Source organism: Silurus meridionalis, chromosome 4 (assembly GCF_014805685.1).
Source record: "Silurus meridionalis isolate SWU-2019-XX chromosome 4, ASM1480568v1, whole genome shotgun sequence".
NCBI lineage: Eukaryota > Metazoa > Chordata > Actinopteri > Siluriformes > Siluridae > Silurus > Silurus meridionalis.
The window spans coordinates 11295755-11317766 of NC_060887.1; the positions used below are offsets into that span (position 1 = coordinate 11295755).

The 22012-nt window shown below is 38.9% G+C and overlaps 2 protein-coding genes and 1 long non-coding RNA gene across 5 annotated transcripts; 1 reads left to right on the top strand and 2 right to left on the bottom strand.

The window, feature by feature from the left end:
• The first annotated feature begins 351 nt into the window (after positions 1-351).
• LOC124384957 (SH2 domain-containing adapter protein E-like) lies at positions 352-1586 on the top strand. The gene is made up of 2 exons (XM_046847981.1): positions 352-455; positions 1148-1586. The coding sequence occupies exons 1-2, from the start codon at positions 367-369 to the stop codon at positions 1329-1331; spliced, it is 273 nt and encodes a 90-aa protein (XP_046703937.1). The 5' UTR covers positions 352-366; the 3' UTR covers positions 1332-1586.
• Positions 1587-3198: 1612 nt separating this feature from the next.
• LOC124384994 lies at positions 3199-9223 on the bottom strand. 2 transcript variants are annotated; one of them, XR_006925659.1, is made up of 3 exons: positions 8383-9223; positions 3929-4122; positions 3199-3328 (listed from the first exon to the last, which is right to left on the bottom strand). It is a non-coding gene; the product is annotated as an uncharacterized LOC124384994 (long non-coding RNA). The 2 variants fall into 2 exon arrangements; XR_006925660.1 differs by lacking the exon at positions 8383-9223 and adding an exon at positions 4474-4638.
• Positions 9224-12119: 2896 nt separating this feature from the next.
• On the bottom strand, positions 12120-21532 carry LOC124384993 (SH2 domain-containing adapter protein E-like). Of its 2 annotated transcripts, none has more exons than XM_046848034.1 (6): positions 20579-21532; positions 18587-18713; positions 16766-16984; positions 15698-15887; positions 14014-14086; positions 12120-13348 (listed from the first exon to the last, which is right to left on the bottom strand). In XM_046848034.1, exons 1-6 carry the CDS (start codon positions 21068-21070, stop codon positions 13253-13255), a joined length of 1197 nt encoding a protein of 398 aa, XP_046703990.1. In that variant the 5' UTR covers positions 21071-21532; the 3' UTR covers positions 12120-13252. The 2 variants fall into 2 exon arrangements, with proteins under 2 accessions (XP_046703990.1, XP_046703989.1); XM_046848033.1 differs by having other exon boundaries at positions 13967-14086.
• Positions 21533-22012: the final 480 nt, after the last annotated feature.

A 22012-nucleotide genomic window follows, 5' to 3' on the forward strand; every position in this document is an offset into this window, starting at 1 on the left:
TGCTGACTCCGTCATTTTGTATGTGGATCAATCTTTCTTCATCATTATATTCTTGATGAGCGAAGAGAGGCATATTTGTGGCAAGAGCACTGCAGCCAATATTATGCAGTTTATCATGTCAGCTGTCTGAGAGAAATCACTTAAATGATAATAGATATCTGATGTTTGCAACGAATATTATGTTTTGGGATTAAATCTTAAAAACGTAGTTGTAGAGTAGGGCTGAATGTTTGAAATAATGATTGCTCTATTCTGGTAAATTTGTTTGCTCTCTTCTCATTTCTTTATGGTAGAGAGATTCAGTATGGGTTTAGGTTTAAAACTCTCTCTCTCTCTCGCTCTCACACACTTTCTCAAGCTGGTATCATGGCAGCGTCAGTCGTCAAGAGGCTGAGGCTCAGCTTTCTGGTGCGTGACAGCGAATCAGCCACCAGCAAATACTCTATTGCTCTCAAGTAAGCCTCTCTTTATATATATATATATATATATATATATATATATATATATATATATATAATATTTTAGAAACAATTGTTTGACCTTTAATTTGTTTCCTGTGTGTGTATATATATATATATATATATATATATATATACACAGAAAACAAATTAAAGGTCAAGGCAATTTGACTTACAAAGGTGTTATGCCAACACAATGCACAAAAGATTTTTCTTGGTATATATTCTTTAATTCAGTCTGTGGAACTGTCCTGAAGAAATGAACATGATGATTGCAGAGAGCCTGGTCCAACACTTTGTCTTAAAAGAAATTCCTATAGGTGTTCAATTGGGTTGGTTGTGATCTTGTGAAAAAACAATCCTATGAAGCCATTCAGCCGCACTGTGGATGAAGAGGCTCACGACAGGATAGAAACACTTCACCATAGCAGCAGTCAGATGAAAAAGAACATTCTATCGATTTGCAGTGATGACTCCTTTTAAAAAGACAAAGTGGAACCAAACCACACTTATGAAATGCACTCTGGAGTATAACAAAGCCATTGTTTGTTTTTTCCTTTCATTTATATGTTTGTGGGGTTGTTAGATGTTAAAAGTGACCTGACTAAGCATTTTTAAATAAGCTGATCTAAATGATATAAAGTCCTCCTTCTTCATCCCCCTCTCTTTCATTACTTCTCTATCTTCAGGACCAGCCAGGGTTGTGTGCACATTATTGTAGCCCAGACCAAAGAGTGTGGTTACACACTGGACCAGAGCAGCTGTGTGTTTCCCAGCATCCCTGAAGTGGTGCACCACTACTGCACCCAGCGTCTGCCCTTCACCGGAGCTGAGCACATGACCCTCCAACACCCTGTACCCCGTACACACTGATAATCTCCTAACACAAACACACATCTTTCTGCAGACACACAATGGAAAACTATACACTGCAGCTACTCCACCATAAATGACTCCACATAAATGTGCTCCAGCGGTCCTCTGCATGGAATCCATTACCATAATCCCAACCTAATACTCATCTTTCCTCCCTGTATGCATGTGTCTGTGTTTTAATTTAAAGAGAACGAGACTTCCAGTACTCTGTACTGTGTTCCCAAACCCTTATAGTAAGTCCTGTACTAAATTTTAATGATCCAAAAATGATTTTTTTCCCATATTGCTTAAATTTGGACACTCCATTATAGTTTAGTTTCTAATTTGTTTGGGAATGTTTCCTCCACATTCTTTTTATCTCCTCTTTATCCAGTGCCTTCTGGGCCCTGCAACTGTGTTAGGCTTCTAATCATCTCTCTACTTATAGTGTCTCTATTCTAATGACACTCCCGAGGCAGCAGAGGCACTTAAACTCATTAGCTGCAACAAGATGGACTCCGTAATTACGATGACTACAGAATTACCTGTTAAAATACTTACCTTGATGACTGTGCGTATATAAGAGCCAAATCTTCTGTTGCTCATTTGTCGAGTCATTCTTTTATTTGATGTCTCATTATTATAAGAAATCCTCAAGTATTGACAGCAGGACAATCGAGTTGGCTAATGTCAGCTGTTTGCTCAGTAAACTGGCTCAAATGATTGGCCCATTTGCTTGTATGCCCTTTTCTGCTGATTGAGCAGTCATGTTTGTGTTGTTAAGGTTTTGTGTTGCGTATGCACTCAAGGTCATCTAGTGCCAGAGGATGTGGCTGCTGCTGGGGAGTGCACCCCTCTAATTGATTTTACACATTAAATATACTTTCGATATGACATTTTTTTCCCCCCCAAACATGTTATGTTGAAATTTTAAAAAGGGAACATGCCCATGACATAATGATGCAATTGCAAGTTTAGAAAATTGTTACCTTTGTACAATTTAAGATCATGCAAACCCTTAAATAAAGATTTAATGAATAAAGTTTAAAAATAAAGATTGAAAATATGACTTTTATATATGACGTATAAGGCTAAATAATAATCTCTCTTTCTCACACACTACACTGTCAACCAACCTGAAATGCCTCACATACAGAATTGGTTGTGTGCATCCCCTAGAACTGTAAAAATCAATGATACCGAAACAGGCCGTCTCCATCTTATACGTGTGTACAAGATCACACACACAAGCTATGTTCACAGATGTCCAGAATGCATGAGATGAGAGCCTAATTGAAATAGTGCGTGTGTGTGTTTGTGTGTGTGAGAAAAAGAGCCTGCACATGTCAGATTTTTGCTTCATTAGAGATGACAAGTTTGCAATGCTGAAAAAGTGAATGAAAGCTGTTACTACACTGTAGTAGTAAATAAGAGGAACAGATATATGAAATACACTAAACAACTCCCCCTTTCTATTTTACATCTGTAAGTTACAATATATCTCCCTTTACAGAGAATAGAGTATGGCCAGGTAGCCAGACAAGCTATTGTTTTACAGTCATGGCCATTTATATTGATAAACAGGTAGTTCAGTTCAGAACTGGAACATTGGATTGGGTTGGAACATTGGATTGGGAGGCAGTGGATTCCCCACCCAGTGAAACCCTTCACAGAAGTCCACCATGTGACTGCATCAGGCCAAACCTTCTAAGGCCAAAATCTCTATTCCTCCATTCCTGACTGGGAAATGCAATGAAGTACTGCTGCCTCTTTTACATCCCTGAATGCATTGTTGCTGATCATTTTATAGAAATGTAGGAAGTAAGAAGTGACATAATATTACTAAATAGATTTGGGAAATGACTGCTGATAAAAACACAAATACTTAACTTTAAACAATTTATTTACAAAAAACATTTAATTTAGGGAAAAATATAAATTAATTAAAAAAAATAAATAAATAAACACCCCACACCACAGCAAATGTGTGTTGGGAATTTGATGACGACATCCCCCTAAAAACCAAATACAAAAAGAAAAGACATTTAAATATACTAATAAAACATTTTCCCTCAGTATGTGGACAGCAGCAGAGTCACTGCACAACAACATACATTTCTGTAGGTTAGTTTTCAGAAATAGCCATTCTTTTTACGAAATCTGTTATTTTCTATATAAGAAAACACACATTACATAAGAAACCATACTGATAGCAAATATAGAATTTTACTACTTTTTACACAGGTTTAAACAAGTGAAAGTTCCAATTTGTGTGTGCATGTAGTTATACATACAGTGCATTTATATATATATATATATATATTTTTTTTTTTTTCTTTTTTTTCTCCCCCACATTAATGTTCATATACTATTATCCAATTATGGAACGGAATATGATGCAAAACGAGTATGACATTTGATCCAGAAATGTAAAAATAGCCACTTCAGAAGATTAAGAGCTTTAATTATATGCAGAAAATTAACAGTTTCATTCTGTTGTACTAAACCTGGTTTTTTTTCCCCCCTTAATATGTACAATATCCCACGATCATTAGAATAGTGCTTACAGTTAGTTTTTATTTTATTTTTGGTGAAGCCACAAATAAATGTATTACCTCTGGTTCGCCCCTCAGCAACTCCAGAACGAAATGGACGCAGTTGTATTTGAGGAGATCATACTTTGGATTTCTCCTCAGTGCTGCACTCACTCTTTCAAATAAGTCATGGGGAATCCCCGCTTCTTGTCCATACACAATGTATCTGTTGCCTTGACAGAACACGTTTATTGGCTCTGTTCCCACTTCTTTACCTGAAAGGGAGCAGAAGTATGTGTTTTGCTGTAAAAAAAAAAAAATATGTATGGTATTTAACGTTATATAGTATTAAATAGTTGTTTGTTTTTTCATGTTTATTGTGATGCTACAGGAATGAAGGGGGCTGAGATAGACAGAAGCAGTTAAGTGTTAAATGGCCACATAAACATGGAATTCAGTACAAGGGCAATAATCTCTACATTGTGATTTAATGATTAGACTTTAGGTGTTTAATGTTTTTTTTTTTATTAAAAGCCTGAGATGCTCTAATGTATACACCAATATATTAAGTTAAATAAACATTAAATTGTTGTGTCATTTATATTGAACATTACATGGAGATTTACTTGTAAAATGGATGATGTTCTGGTCCACATCAGAGAAACAAACACCAGCGTGATAATCCCTCGCTGATCCCCCGCTGATGTGTGCATGTATATATATATATATATATATATATGTATGTGTGTATGCATGCGTGTGTATGTCTGTGTATATATGCGTGTGTGTGTGTGTGTATGTATGTATGTATGTATGTATGAGGGCGTGCGCGAGTGTGCGTGCGTGCGCATGTATGTGTGCGTGCGTGCGTGTATGTATGTGTGCGTGCGCTTGTGTATGTATGCGTGCGTGTATATTCGTGTGTGTATATGCGTGCGTGCGTGTGTGTATGTATGTATGTATGAGGGCGTGCGCGAGTGTGCGTGCGTGCGTGTATGTATGTGTGCGTGCGTGCGTGTATGTATGTGCGTGCGTGCGTGCGTGTATGTGTGTGCGTGCGCTTGTGTATGTATGCGTGCGTGTATATGCGTGTGTGCGTGTATATTCGTGTGTGCGTGTGTATGTATATGCCCTCTGTCAAATTTTAATGCCCATTGTGGCCCGTGAGTCAAGTTTGCCCATCCCTGGCGAGATCTTGGGACCAGATGTTCTGGTCCACATCAGAAAAATAAACACCAGCGTGATAATCCTCGCTGATCCCCGCTGATGTGTGCATGTATATATATATATATATATATATGTATGTGTGTATGCATGCGTGTGTATGTCTGTGTATATATGCGTGTGTGTGTGTGTGTATGTATGTATGTATGAGGGCGTGCGCGAGTGTGCGTGCGTGCGCATGTATGTGTGCGTGCGCGTGCGTGTATGTGTGTGCGTGCGCTTGTGTATGTATGCGTGCGTGTATATTCGTGTGTGTATATGCGTGCGTGCGTGTATGTATGTATGTATGAGGGCGTGCGCGAGTGTGCGTGCGTGCGTGTATGTATGTGTGCGTGCGTGCGTATGTATGTGTGCGTGCGTGCGTGCGTGCGTGTATGTATGTGTGCGTGCGCTTGTGTATGTATGCGTGCGTGTATATGCGTGTGTGCGTGTATATTCGTGTGTGCGTGTGTATGTATGTATGAGGGCGTGCGCGAGTGTGCGTGCGTGCGTGTATGTATGTGTGCGTGCGTGCGTGCGTGTATGTATGTGTGCGTGCGTGCGTGCGTGTATGTATGTGTGCGTGCGCTTGTGTATGTATGCGTGCGTGTATATGCGTGTGTGCGTGTATATTCGTGTGTGTGTATGTATGTATGTATGAGGGCGTGCGCGAGTGTGCGTGCGTGCGCATGTATGTGTGCGTGCGCGTGCGTGTATGTATGTGCGTGCGCTTGTGTATGTATGCGTGCGTGTATATGCGTGTGCGTGTATATTCGTGTGTGTATATGCGTGCGTGCGTGTATGTATGTGCGTGCGCTTGTGTATGTATGCGTGCGTGTATATTCGTGTGTGTATATGCGTGCGTGCGTGTATGTATGTGCGTGCGCTTGTGTATGTATGCGTGCGTGTATATGCGTGTGCGTGTATATTCGTGTGTGCGTGTGTATGTATGTATGAGGGCGTGCGCGAGTGTGCGTGCGTGCGCATGTATGTGTGCGTGCGCGTGCGTGTATGTATGTGCGTGCGCTTGTGTATGTATGCGTGCGTGTATATGCGTGTGCGTGTATATTCGTGTGTGTATATGCGTGCGTGCGTGTATGTATGTGCGTGCGCTTGTGTATGTATGCGTGCGTGTATATTCGTGTGTGTATATGCGTGCGTGCGTGTATGTATGTGTGCGTGCGTGCGCATGTATGTGTGCGTGCGTGCGCATGTATGTGCGTGCGTGCGTGTATGTATGTATGAGGGCGTGCGCGAGTGTGCGTGCGTGCGCATGTATGTGCGTGCGTGCGTGTATGTATGTGCGTGCGCTTGTGTATGTATGCGTGCGTGTATATTCGTGTGTGTATATGCGTGCGTGCGTGTATGTATGTATGAGGGCGTGCGCGAGTGTGCGTGCGTGCGTGTATGTATGTGCGTGCGTGCGTGCGTGTATGTATGTGCGTGCGTGCGTGCGTGCGTGCGTGCGTGTATGTATGTGCGTGCGCTTGTGTATGTATGCGTGCGTGTATATGCGTGTGTGCGTGTATATTCGTGTGTGTGTATATGCGTGCGTGCGTGTGTGTATGTATGTATGTATGAGGGCGTGCGCGAGTGTGCGTGCGTGCGTGTATGTATGTGTGCGTGCGTGCGTGTATGTATGTGCGTGCGTGCGTGCGTGCGTGTATGTATGTGTGCGTGCGCTTGTGTATGTATGCGTGCGTGTATATGCGTGTGTGCGTGTATATTCGTGTGTGCGTGTGTATGTATATGCCCCTCTGTCAAATTTTAATGCCCATTGTGGCCCGTGAGTCAAGTTTGCCCATCCCTGGGCGAGATCTTGGGACCAGATGTTCTGGTCCACATCAGAAAAATAAACACCAGCGTGATAATAGCCAGTGGCTGACACCACGCATTGGCTGTGTCTTGGGACCAGGATCAGGTCTCCAATTTTAAGTTGTTCTTCCAGTTCCTGATCCTCCTGTTTGATGATTTTAAACACTTCAGGTGTGTTTCCAAGGCCGATCCTAATCGTGCTCTACAAAAGAATTTATCCAACACAGAATATTGTCAGCTAAAAGTGTAAAACTGTGACTAAGGATTGTGCATTAACACAAACATTCATAATGTCTAATCATGTCTATTTTTTTTTTATGAATTTTATTTTAATTCATATTCATTTTACTTAATAAAATGTTAAACATCTATAATGTAGCATTTTGTACTACACTAAAAATGTTCGTAAATTTAACAGTAACAGTATAAATGCTACAGGATAAAACCAGATTTCAAAAAACTTGCAATAACAGTAGTATTTACAGTGAAAACTGTAATTAGACTTACAGAGTAAAGCCCTATTCGGACGGGACTAGTTTTACAGGGGGTCGTTAGAGAAATTTCTGTTTCACAGAGGTACTTTGTGATTTTAATCCCGTCCGAATCTGCCATGTCTGTCTTTTTCCTCACACGACCTCTGTAAAAATTCCAGAGCAAATTACCTACTGTTTTTCCAGCAAACTCGGCGCTCATCTGAGAAATCTAATCCCGTCCGAATGCGAATGTCTGCTTGGCGAAAAGGTTTTTTTCCAAAACGCGTTTACTTGTGTTTTGGTCAACGTGAACTACCGTACTAACCCTAGCGTGCCGGTATTCAAATTTCTGCGCACCAATAATGGATGTAGAGGTCTTGTGCCACGCCCACATGTAAAACACAGACACTCCTACCTCCGTAATAAACACGGAGATGTTAGTCCCGTCCGAATCCATACATGAAATGACAGAATTTGTTTCAGCCGACGGAAAACTAGTCCCGTCCAAATAGGGCTTTATTTTAAGAAGAAAAAAAAAAAAAGTTTGCTTAAATTGTCTGCCTAAAACACTTAAATGTCCACCTTGACATTTGATTTTGAGGAACTGAAATATTGTTCTGCTAAAATTAACATTGATTTTAAAATGTTTAGGATGTGAAACGATATTTCTGAAATTCAGTTCCGTTTTGTCTCTGTCCTCAGGAGTTTGTTTCAAAAAAAAAAAAAAAAAAAAAAAAAAATAATTCAACAAGCATTTGAAAAGGTAACCGTTAAGCATCATCTAATCATGATACACGTTGCACCTTGGCGCCAGTGGGTAAAGAATTTGATTGGCTGAATACTGTTTGCTTTCTCGCATTTCAGCGGTTTTAAACCGTAAAAAAAAATAAAAATCAGAAAAATATACAGTACAATGTGTGCAATCCTGTACTACCAATAACGTTCTTAGCGTATTTTTCACTGTAAAGTTCTGGCAACCACAGCCCTTATCACACCTGCTCAAATCATTACAATTGCCCATTTCACAACAAAATGTTTACTTACGGTCAGAAACTCTTGGGACACGGTGCACGGCCAGATTATCAAGGCAAAAACAATACCGAAAAAAAAACAGTAAAAAAAAAATATCTTAGCCAGCAAACTGACAAATACAGCGAGGGCAGAAACACAAACAAAAAACAAAATAAAAAATATTATTATTATTAAGAAGAAGAAGAAGAAGAAGAAGAAGAAGAAGAAGAAGAAGAAGAAGAAGAAGAAGAAGAAAGTCCAGCGTTGAAACCGGGTAACGGAAAGGCAGAATGGTGCCGGAGCGCCAAGTTAACGTCTTTGGTGTCCTTAAATACCGGGAGGCGCGGGAAAAACGCCAAGATGGCCGCCGACCCGGAAATGCGCGTCGCGGAACCGGAAGTGCGCGCTGTCTGCCCTGAAGATCCTGACACTTAATATATCCCACCCACGACAAAGAGATAATAACTGCTGTTATAATGTCATAATTTTAATAACTTGTCGGTGTACACGCCGATGCTGTGTTCTGTGATACTAGGTCAAATTCTCCTAAATAAAATCTCTAAATAGCTTGTGCAGTCATGTGAAAAATAAACATAAAAAAAATCAAAATATATAAAAATAAAATACAGTTTGTACATACAGTATGAATAATCAGGACAGTTTGCCAAGTGCCGAAAACCACTCGGGCAGAACTTCAGGAAGACCTTGCATCAGCAGGTACTGTTGTTTCAAAGAAAACTATAAGCAATGCACTGAACTGCCATGGCATCCATGCACGCTCTTTATGCAAGACTCCATTGCTGAACAAAAAGCATGTTGAGGCTCGGTTAAAGTTTGCGAAAAAGCATTTGGAGAAGCCTGTAGATTATTGGGAGACTATAGTATGGTCAGATGAAAGCAAAATTGAACTTTTTGACAGTCATTCTACACACCATGTTTTGAGAAGAAATGGCACTGCCCACCACCCCAAGAACACCATACCAACAGTTAAGTTTGGGGGTGGAAGCATCATGGTTTGGGGCTGCTTTTCAGCAAGGGGTACTGGCAGACTTCATATTATTGAGGGCAGGATGATATTTATATATAAAAAAATATATGATTTAAGTTTGACAAATCAGTTTAACAACTACAATGAATGAAATTAAATTGTATTATTATAATTATTAAAGGTCAAAAAGGGTGTAACAATGTTTATAATCTGCTAAAACTACAACCATGTAAATGTGTGTTGTGTGGAAACTCACAAAGCCCTGACTTTATAGTTACAGCAGCCCCTGAAACCTCAAACTCACACAAATAGACTGGCAGTAACTAGTAATTCAGACACAATTCAAATTCAGTATGAAAATATACTTTGTTTTATTGATGTTAAGAAGATACTACAGAATGCTACATTATAGATTTTATTAACATTTTATTTTTGTAGTTTATGTATCTAAAGCAGGATTTGTTTAAATAAATATGTATTAAAATGAAGTACATTTAAAAAATAAGTAGACATGATTAGACATATTATGAATGTTTGTGTTAATGCACAATCCTTAGACACAGTTTTACACTTTTAGCTGAAAATATTCCCTGTGTTGGATAATTTATTTTGTAGGACAAGTTTTTGATTGCCCTTGGATGTGCACTGGAAGGGTTCGCAATAATCAAATGGCAGGATCAGGAATTGACGTTAGACCTAAAGCTTGGAGACCTGTTCCTGGTCAAAAGAGCGAGCGGTTGCGGGGGATCAAGCCTAGGATACCATCATGCTGGCGTTTACTGCTGTGAAGTGGTCAAGGAGATCATTCATTTTCAATCATTCATTAAAAGTGTGTATAGCAAAGAAAAGAAGACCTGTATACAATGTCCTGGAATACAACTGTGTCCATTTCGCTGCTGGAGGTCGAACCAGAGGTAATACATTTATTTGTAGCTTCACCAAAAAAAAGTAATTTTATAAAAAATAACTGTAAGCACTATTCTAATGATCGTGGGACATTGTACATATTAAGAAAAAAAAGCAGGTTCAGTACAACAGAATGAAACTGTTAATTGTCTGCATATCATATAATTAAAGCTCCTAATCTTCTGAAGTGTCTATTTTTACATTTTTGGATCATAATTGGATAATAGTATATGAACATTAATGTGAAAAAAATATATATATGCACTGTGTGTATAAATTCACGCACACACAAATTGTAACTTTCACGTGTTTAAACCTGTGTAAAAAGTAGTCAATTTTATATATTCATGTTTGTTATCAGTATGGTTTCTTATGTAATGTGTGTTTTCTTATATAGAAAATAACAGATTTTGTAAAAAGAATGGATATTTATGAAAACTAACCTACAGAAATGTATGTTGTAGTGCAGTGACTCTGCTGCTGTCCACATACTGAGGGAAATGTTTTATTACTATATTGAAATGTTTTTTCTTTATTTTTGTATTTGTTTTTAGGGGGATGTCGTCATTAAATTCTAAACGCACATTTGCTGGAGGTTTTTTTTTGTTTTTTGTGTGTGTTTTTTTTTTTTTTTTGTTAAATTTTTCCTAAATTAAATGTTCTTTGTTTTTTGTAAATAAATCATTTAAAGTTCATTATTTGTGTTTTTATCAGCAGTCATTGCACAAATCTATTTAGTAATATTATGTCACTTCTTACTCCATTTCTACAAAATGATCAGCAACAATGCATTCAGGGATGTAAAAGAGGCAGCAGTACTTCATTGCATTTTTCAGTCAGGAATGGAGGAATAGAGATTTTGGCCTGATGCAGTCACATGGTGGACTTTTGTGAAGGGTTTCCACTGGGTGGGGAATCCACTGCCTTTCATGTCAACCCAATCCAATGTTCCAGTTCACAAGTTCTTTGCACATAATAGAGTTCACCATGAGCTGAAATGGGTTCCACCAATCATTTCAGTAAAACCTGCAGCATGCTTTTAATTTGAAAACCAAACACAATTTATGCACATGTACAAAATGTTAATCTGAAAATGTGCTTGTCCTCAATTAGATTAAAACTTGATTTAAGATATGGGATCTTAAATCCACCTGCCTCACACAAATGTTTATCATCCAGAAATACACCCCATGTTTGCATGCTTGTTTGTTTTTGTGTGAACTCAGCCAGTTCTGTCTCTACAGTTACAACAATCACCAAAGAACTACTGCTTGATTTAGAATGAACTGAACTACCTGTTTATCAATATGAATGGCCATGACTGTAAAACAATAGCTTGTCTGGCTACCTGGCCATACTCTATTCTCTGTAAAGGGAGATATATTGTGACTTGCAGATGTAAAATAGGCTCATATTTTCCATCTGCATGGAGAGGGGGGTTCTTCAGTGTATTTCTCATATCTGTTCTTATTTACTACTACAGTGTAGTAACAGCTTTCATTTACTTTTTCAGCATTGCAAACTCGTCATCTGTAATGGAGCAAAAAAATCTGACATGTGCAAGCTCTTTTTTTCTCACACACACACACACACACACACACACACACACACACACACACTCACTTCGCTTTTGTGCAAACACTGTTTTTCAATTAGGCTTTCATCTCATGCATTCTGGACATCTGTGAACATAGCTTGTGTGTATGATCTTGTACACACGTACAGTATGAGATGGAGACGGCCTGTTTCAGTGTCATCGATTTCACAGTTCTAGGGGATGCACACAACCAATTCTGCATGTCAGGTTGGGTGACAGTGTGTGACAAAGAGATATTAATATTCAGCCTTATACGTCACATTATATATAAAATAGTCATATTTTCAATCACAATCTTTATTTAAGGCTTTGCATGATCTTAAATTGTACAAAGGTAACAATTTTCTAAACTTGCAATTGCATCATTACGTCATGGGCATGTTCCCTTTTTAAAATTTCAACATAACATGCTTGAAAAAAATTTCATATCGAAAGTATATTTAATGTGTAAAATCAATTAGAGGGGTGCACTCCCCAGCAGCAGCCACATCCTCTGACACTAGTCGACCTTGAGTGCATACGCAACAAAACCTTAACACCACAAACATGACTGCTCAATCAGCAGAAAAGGGCATACAAGCAAATGGGCCAATCACTTGAGCTAGTTTACTGAGCAAGCAGCTGACATTAGCCAACACGATTGTCCTGCTGTCAATTCTTGAGGATTTCTTATAATAACGAGACATCAAATAAAAGAATGACTCGACAAATGAGCAACAGAAACAAGATTTGGCTCTTATATACGCACAGTCATCAAGGTAAGTATTTTAACAGGTAATTCTGTAGTCATCGTAATTACGGAGTCCATTTTGTTGCAGTGTGTGGTTGCAGTCATTGGGGGGAGCTAATGAGTTTCATAGTGCCTCTGCTGCCTCGGGAGTGTCATTAGAATAGAGACACTATAAGTAGAGAGATGATTAGAACCATAACGCAGTTGCAGGGTCCAGAAGGCACCGGATAAAGAGGAGATAAAAAGAATGTGGAGGAAACATTCCCAAACAAATTAGAAACTAAACTATAATGGTGTCTAAATTTAAGCAATATGGGAAAAAATTTTTTTTGGATCATTAAAAGTTAGTAGAGGACTTACTATAAGGGTTTGGGAACACAGTACAGAGTACTGGAAGTCTCGTTCTCTTTAATTTAAAACAGACACATGCATACAGGGAGGAAAGATGAGTATTAGGTTGGGATTATGGTAATGGATTCCATGCAGAGGACCGCTGGAGCACATTTATGTGGAGTCATTTATGGTGGAGTAGCTGCAGTGTATAGTTTTCCATCGTGTGTCTGCAGAAAGATGTGTGTTTGTGTTAGGAGATGATCAGTGTGTACGGGGTACAGGGTGTTGGAGGGTCATGTGCTCAGCTCCGGTGAAGGGCAGACGCTGGGTGCAGTAGTGGTGCACCACTTCAGGGATGCTGGGAAACACACAGCTGCTCTGGTCCAGTGTGTAACCACACTCTTTGGTCTGGGCTACAATAATGTGCACACAACCCTGGCTGGTCCTGAAGATAGAGAAGTAATGAAAGAGAGGGGTAGGAAGAAGGAGGACTTTATATCATTTAGATCAGCTTATTAAAAAATGCTTAGTCAGGTCACTTTTAACATCTTACAACCCCACAAACATATAAATGAAAGGAAAAAACAAACAAACAATGGCTTTGTTATACTCCAGAGTGCATTTCATAAGTGTGGTTTGGCTCCACTTTGTCTTTTTAAAAGGAGTCATCACTGCAAATCGATAGAATGTTCTTCTTCATCTGACTGATGCTATGGTGAAGTGTGGCTGAATGGCTTCATAAGATAGTTTTTTCACAAGATCACAACCAACCCAATTGAACACCTATAGGAATTTCTTTTAAGACAAAGTGTTGGACCAGGCTCTCTGCAATCATCATGTTCATTTCTTTAGGACAGTTCCACAGACTGAATTAAAGAATATATACCAAGAAAAATCTTTTGTGCATTGTGTTGGCATAACACCTTTGTAAGTCAAATTGCCTTGACCTTTAATTTGTTTCCTGTGTGTATATAAATATATATATATATATATATATATATATATATATATATATATATATATATATATATATATATATATATATATATAAAGAGAGGCTTACTTGAGAGCAATAGAGTATTTGCTGGTGGCTGATTCGCTGTCACGCACCAGAAAGCTGGCTTCCTTGCAGTTCTGCAGCTGAGCCTCAGCCTCTTGACGACTGACGCTGCCATGATACCAGCTAGAGAAAGTGTGTGAGAGCAAGAGAGAGAGAGAGAGAGAGAGAGAGAGAGAGAGAGAGAGAGAGAGAGAGTTGTAAACCTAAACCCATACTAAATCTCTCTACCATAAAGAAATGAGAAGAGAGCAAAAAAATTAACCAGAATAGAGCAATCATTATTTCAAACATTCAGCCCTACTCTACAACTATGTTTTTAAGATTTAATCCCAAAACATAATATTAGTTGCGAGCATCTGATAGCTATTATCATTTAAGTGATTCCTCTCAGACAGCTGACATGATAAACTGCATAATATTGGCTGCAGTGCTCTTGCCACAAATATGCCTCTTTTCACTCATCAAGAATATGATGATGAAGAAAGATTGATCCACATACAAAATGACGGAGTCAGCAGTCTACTAGCAGGATTCATTTGATTGTAATCGGGGTGTAAGCACAATTTATTAATGATTGCATTGCTCTCAAACTCATAATTCGCTCTTAATTTGAACAACCTGTCTTACAAAACTAATTCATTTCGACTTTTTTTTTTTTTTTTTTATAAAATCCTATTACTTTTTGGATGTGTACACTAGGGGTTTAATTTCTTAAGGCAACGATGCCACTGAATCTGATTAAATATGATACAATATGATTTCATAACCACTGAGTTAATCCTACTGTCAGGATCCTCTGGGTTCTGTACCTACTGCTAAATAATGAATGATAATGACTTAGAGAAAGAGTATATTCTTAGTATCAGAGTTACAGGCAAGTCATCTTGCTAGCCTGATATACTTTTGATTATTATTTATTTTTACACACTGTTTGTCTGTGCTTTTTTGAAAACGATTTATTTATGATCGTTGCCTCAATTCATTTCAATTGCTGCTTTTAAAATGTATACATCACTGTAATCTGAGTAAACCATTTGTTTCTTTACAGACATCCCATAGCATCATTAGTTGATATACAATATACTGTACAACACATGGACAAAAGTATTGGTACACCAGATCTTTGCAGTTATATGTAGTGTTTTCCATCCACATCGCCAGTTCGAAGCACACAGTTGTATGGCATGCCTTTGAATGCTGTAAAATAAAACCTTTCCTTCACTTAAAAAACCCAAACCTGTTGCAGCATGACAATGCCCCTGTGCACAGCCACTTCCATAAACATAACGTATGGTTTGCATGGGTTGGAGTGAAAGATCTTGAGTGGCCTGACCTCAGCCCTATTGAACAGCTTTGAAATGAATGTGAATGCTGACTGCAGCCCAGGCCTCCTCACCTCACCTAGATCAGTACCTCACTTTACTAATGCCTTTCTGGATAAATGAGCGCAAATCTCCAAAATCTAGTGGAACATCTTCCCAGGAGAGTGGAGGTTTTTAGAACTAAACTAAATGTGGAATGTATTTTTCAAAAAGCACATACAAATCCTATGGTCAGGTGTCCACAAATATTTGCCCACAGAGTATATGTTGTTAGGGGGAATGCTTTACAAATGCACTAATGAAAATTAAAACCATTAAACAACACTGATTCTGGTGTTCATATAATAATATCAAAGGCGTGTAAAAGATGTTTCACTTTGTGCTATTTTACACATTTAAAACATACACCCACCTCTGTAACTCAAGGGGAACGGTGGGGTCAACTTTATGGCTCTCAGAGTCCGGGTTGGCTTTCGGGGAGGATGGAGGGGACAGACGCAGAGATTTGGGTGTCCAGCTTTTCACCGAGCGCAGAGTCTGCTGTTTAACACCGATGGGGGCAATGTCCTCTTTACACGGTCTCTCCACACCATCAAACTGAGCTAATGTGTAAAGATGCATTGGAGCAATGAGGCTTTTCATTCATCTTTCAAGAGAATAGTACTTTATATAGATTTTATATCAGAACATGGTATCTTATATTATGATCCAAAAACATGAAACAAAGTATATTTCAATCTAATTCTATTTTAATCCTTTTTTTTTTTTTTATAGCACTTTTTATAACATGGACATTGTCACAAAGCAGCTTCACAGAAATAAAAAGCTTTGCAATATAAAGTCATAGATGTGTCCCTATACGTTTATCCCTGTTACATTTTATTCTTTCATATTTATTAAGAATGACCACCTGAATTTAATTATCTACAAAAGGTATCTTCATGTTCTGTTTGGTACTCAGCTGTTGGCCAGATACTGCTTTTGATTAGCAATGTGATTGTAAAAAGGAAGGTTCCTCTTTAAAAAAAAGATTTGACGTGGGTTATGTAATCTCAATTTAATAGTAAATACTGGTTCAGAATTGATGTTTATAGCTTCATCTCACTCACTAATTCATGCATCATTCAGTCAGTTCATCCAGATCACTGTTACTCCTATTGTCACTTTTTACACAAAATGAGGAAATTCAGACTTTCCAGTGCAATCCAAAAACATGAAGACCCATGTAGACAGGGGGAACATGCATAGAAAGTTCTTAAAGGCAAAATCCTGAGCTAAGAATTGAACCCTTAAGTTGTTCACTGATTATATTCATTGATTATGAATACAATCTATTTAAAGAAATAGACACTCAAAATCCTTTTACTTGATTTGGGAATCTTCTGAAGGTCATGTGACAGGACTATTATAATTTTTTTGCAATCATGTTATAAATCATGTTTGGTAAAATTCCGGACCAGAGCAAAACTGCTGTACTTACCTGAAAGCACTCGAACAATCTGCTCCTTCTTCCACTCCCAGGGAAGCTCGTACTCTGCAGGTGGTCGGGGGTCAGACTCGGGCCGGGTCAGGGGGATGCCTTCCAGAACTTCCTCATACGGCACGTCATAGATCTGTGTGGATCCAGAGCCTTCTCCTTCTCCTCCGTTCAACACCACGCACACCTTCAGAAGATCCTTGGACCCACGACGACGAATCTCTGCAGGAAACAGTCACCTTTGAGATGATTCAGTCACCTAGGTGTAAACTAACTTTAATCTGGGTGCATTAAATAGGATTTCATTTTTACTATTTGCTGCAGCAATGAGAATTTGATGTTACAATTGACAAATTAACTGATTTCATTTATGAGCCGCATAATTGACAAATCAATCTTTTTTCAAATGATCGATATTTCACTCATATTTCACGCAAATATTCAGGATAAACGCCAAGAGTTTCTTTATGATAAAGTGGATAGGGAATCACTGAAAGCATTGTCAAAAAGAGCCCTGGCATCATTTTTTATCTATAAAGTTATACAGGGTGAAATTTCAGTCTATCTTTTTCCCCTTCTTTGTTTCAGCCCTAGTAGTTAGGAGCTGCATTCTGCCTAATGGTTTCTTTTAATGTATTCCAGGTTTTGACAGATCTAGACAAAGCTGCATTTTCCTATTAGGCACATTGTTGATAGAATAATTCGAAGGAAAAAAAAGTTTAAAAAAATGTTCAATTTATTGTTAATGTGTTGAAGGCTATTATTAAGAATTTGGTGAAAGTCATATGTTTTTTTTTAGTTAGTTAAATAAACAAATAAGGCTCATTATTTTATGTGCACAGTAATATTTTGGTTCATTGTAGACTAAAAACTTTTTCCTTGACAAAATGTGTTTGGTCTCAAGAGATGGCTTATCATTTTTTTTTAGTTATCAAGGTTTGCATTAAACAACAATTCAACAGGCAATAATAACTATATGAACTCTATAACTCAATCTTAAACCAAAACTTAATATAACAGCTTTGACAATGGCAGGGTGTCATTTCTAATGCTGTAAAGCCATTTAAAACAAAAACGTATACCCTTACCACAGCCTTTGTGTGTAGATCATGATTGTGTGCTTTTACTGAAAGTATTGCCATTCATAATCAGTTATCACACCACTAAGAGTCATTTTTAAATGTCTGCACTTAATTCATCACTTTAGTTGATAAAGTCTCTTGAATGAGTAAGGAAACATTATGGTTTTTTTTTTTTTGTTGTTTTTTGTTTTTTTTGTAGCACACAATGTACATATTGTGGGTTTAATAGGGGAACAGTAACAAATGCACAGTGCTCCATCTTTCAAGCTGTGTTAGTCTGCTGTCACTTTGTGTCTGCTCTATTGTATGAGAAAACAATGGCAGTACCAGGGGAAGGACGGCCCCGGCTTGCGATTGGCTCGGTTAGCAGACCTACTTCCTGAGTTCTAGGAAGTCACTGTTGGGAGAGGAGGGGGCTTTCTCACACAGTCTAACAAACTGAGGAGGGAGGGGGGGCAGCAGGGGTCAACTTCCTGCCCAGAGAATGGGGCAAAGGAAACACAGACAGGAAACGGGAAGCAGAAAGAGGAAACTGCACCCATTGTCCCTGCACAACACCATCACCGTAGCAACCACCCGAGAGAGAGGGGAGACCGACATTTACAAGAGGGTGCTGTGATTTTAAATCCCTGAAAGTCTGCCTTCATTCGTTCGGTTGTCAAAAAGGGGTAAGAAGGTGAAAATGGGGAAAATAGTGTAGCAAGAGAACAGAAAATTGCGAGCAAATGAAAAGACAGAGAACCTGTGATAATGAGTTGGGCATCATAAGGCTCCATGTATCCATCATTCTCTCCTTCTCTTTCAGCTTCTCTCTGCTCTTTTGTTTTCTCAGCATCAAACGGGTCAGCGTAGTCCTCCAAGATAATCAGCTGTTTTGACCGGAAGAAAGATGTTGACATGAGTTACTTCTGTATTGTACTATATTACATTTTTTTCACAGTAAATTGGCTGTTGTTTGGAAATATACACTTGAAATCTTGAATATTTGGATCCATGGAAGCAATACTAGAACTGGATTGTATTGGATATTACTGGATAATATTGATTGCAGTTCTCTCTTTTGTCCAAAGTGTAATACTGTTGCTTAATCGCTTGGTTTAAAAAAAAAAAAAAAGGTTTTTAAGATTAAACAAATGTGTTACATTTTTTTCTCCTAATTCACACAGAATGAACACTTGTAGACAGACACATTGCTGTGTAATATGCACCACATTGTCACTCATTGAAGCATATTTAAAGGCAGCTTTGAAGATATTTCTCTTGTCCAGTCCTGCACCCCACCCCACCCCCTGTATCCAAAGATACACACTCCACCAACCACCAACGCCCCTGGACTTTTTTATCCTGACTTCATGAGAGTCTCATTTCTGTGGTATTATGTTCAAAGAGTAGCCGGAGGGCCAGTCCATCTATGGGAGAAGTTACTGCCTGTGTGTCAAGTGACATAATTCATCAAACACTGACTTCACTGGGGATGGAAAGAAAAGATACATTGTATTGTGTGTGCATTCTATTCTTCCTCTATTTGCGTTTGTGGAGGTGTGTGTAGGTGTGTGTGCACCTGGGCATATCTGTGTTTGAAAATGACATTGGACAGAAAAAGAAAGAAAGGTGGCAAGGCCTGATCTCTTTGTGTGTGTGTGTGTGTGTGTGTGTGTGTGTGTGTGTGTGTGTGTGTGTGTGTGTTTGTGTCTGTGAGTGTGCAGGATGACTGAATAGAGACAGGAAGAGTGGCACGAAAAGGTTTCTGCTCATTGTGATTGCTCTCCTGCTACTCTACTTGAGCTGACCGTAATGCAAGCACATAGTGACTAGGGAATGGGAAAGGGGTGGGGGTGTTTTAAATTGTGTGCGTGTAGTGGTGGTGGTGGTGGGGGGTGTATGGGGTGTTGGAGGGGATATGGTTAAAAACAAAGGAAGCTGGAAGGGAGATATCAATCTTGGTTTTCATAACAAAACCAATTTCTTTTTGGTTCCCACAGACATTTCGCAATGAAGTACAGGAGTTGAAAAAGAAAATTAGAGAAACCACACTTTAAAAAACGATGCCTCAGAGGGAACAAAGGCTTTTATCTTCCGTACGAGATCAAGCTCATATGAATAATTTGAGCTCACATGTTAAATGGGCGCTTTTCCGAGACAAAGACCAAATGCACAATGCAAAATCTCTGCATGTTTTTTCTTTTTCAGACTTCAACACCAACACAATAACCACAATGAGCACCTTTTGGAGATTATTTTGCAGTATAAATTCCTACTTTTTCCAGTACTCATATCCATGAAGTCTTACTTCTAAGAATGAACACTTTCTTGGTGGATTAGAACAGAAATAGTGTCTGGCTGATAAGGCTAACATATAAAGTTCAATCACTCTTGAGGTTTTGTAGTATAGTATTAGTAAGACAGACAGACAGACAGACAGACAGACAGACAGACAGACAGACAGACAGACAGACAGACAGACAGACAGACAGACAGATAGATAGATAGATAGATAGACAACAGAAGTCTTTGTTTATCTAAAACATTAAAATGCCCACTGTATATGTATGATGGTATATTCACAGACAGACAGACAGACAGACCTACAGACAGACAGACAGACAGACAGACAGACAGACAGACAGACAGACAGACAGATAGATAGATAGATAGATAGATAGATAGATAGATAGATAGATAGATAGATAGATAGATGGATGGATGGATGGATGGATGGATAGTGTTTGCTGACCGTCTCGGTTTTAACAGGTGTTTTTCCGCGCTCCACGTCGCTCCCGGTGCCTTCTGAAGCCGCGCTGTTGTATTTCTTCTCCTGCCACTTGTCCTGCTTGTCCACTTTGATCATGCGGCTCATGTACGCGTCGGCGATGGTGCTCGTCCTCAGCGTGCGGTGGTCCTCAAAGCCCTCCATCTTCACGTTCTTCTTACTTTTGCCAGGTATCAGAATCTCCCATATCTTGGTTTCCTTCCCCGAGCCGGGACTCGAATGGTTTCGGCCCAACTCGACGGCAGAGTTTTTTCGGTTCCTGCCGGACAGGAGTGAACCCACCCCCCCTGTGTGCTCCGAGTTCTTCCGCGGACTCGGTTTGGGTCCAGTTCCGCCGCTCAGCGCCACTCTGGGTCGCGTCTGCGCTCCGGATTCAGACGCCGATCGGAGCCTGTCCGAGCCCGTTTTCAAAGTTGGGAAATCTTTAAACCACTTGGCCATGATAAACAGCTTCATGCACAATGGCTGTCTCCATAAAACAAAAACCCACAGCAACTTTCAGGAAACTTTTCTCTATTTCTGCGCTTTAAACCTGCGTGTTACTTTCTAATCACTATTTATACCTAATGTCTACAAATGATTCTTGGTGAAAACAAAAGTGGAAAAAATTTTTTTTTCAATGTTTGATATCAGGGGTGATGTTTAAAGTCTTTTACATAATCCCAATTGCACTTATTATCCCATTCGTTCTCTTTTCTTTTTTTCTTTTTCTTTTTTACATTTTATCACATGTCCCCCCCCATCACATTTGAGTATAATGTCTTACCCGAAATTATTCCCGCAAAATAAAAAGGAGCCTCTGGAGGGCATAAACGCGGAAAAATTGGAAGCTTTTCTTCGCCAAAGATCCCATTCCCGGTGTGTCCGACCTGAGCGCCAGTCAACGCAGTGTGAGAGTTGAGTGGAAGAAGGGTGTGTGTGTGTGTGTGTGTGTGTGTGTGTGTGTGATGCAGGGTGTATAGGGGGTGGGAGCTACACAATAGAGGTGGGATGTAATGGAGTACAAATTCATCGTTAGTGTACTTAAGTACATTTCACTACATTACTTCACTATTTATTTATTTTTTACTTTGGCTCATTACATTTTTGACACAAATATCTGTACTTTTTTACTTCTTACATTTTCAAACCAGACTTTAGTTTGAATCTATTTGGTGACATGAGCTAACAATGAGCAAGTCAGAAGGCAACAAGAAGTATGGCGGACATGGATGAGACAGGGGAGTCAGTGGTGTGAACATGACTGAGAACATTCTTGATCATCATCATCTTTTCTCTACACGTTTTAAATTGTGGTTGTTAAGCTGAGATATATTCAATAGACAACAAAATTTGTAATACATTTGTATTAAAATATTAATATGATGTGAGGTTCATTTACCAGCATGACACTAAAAT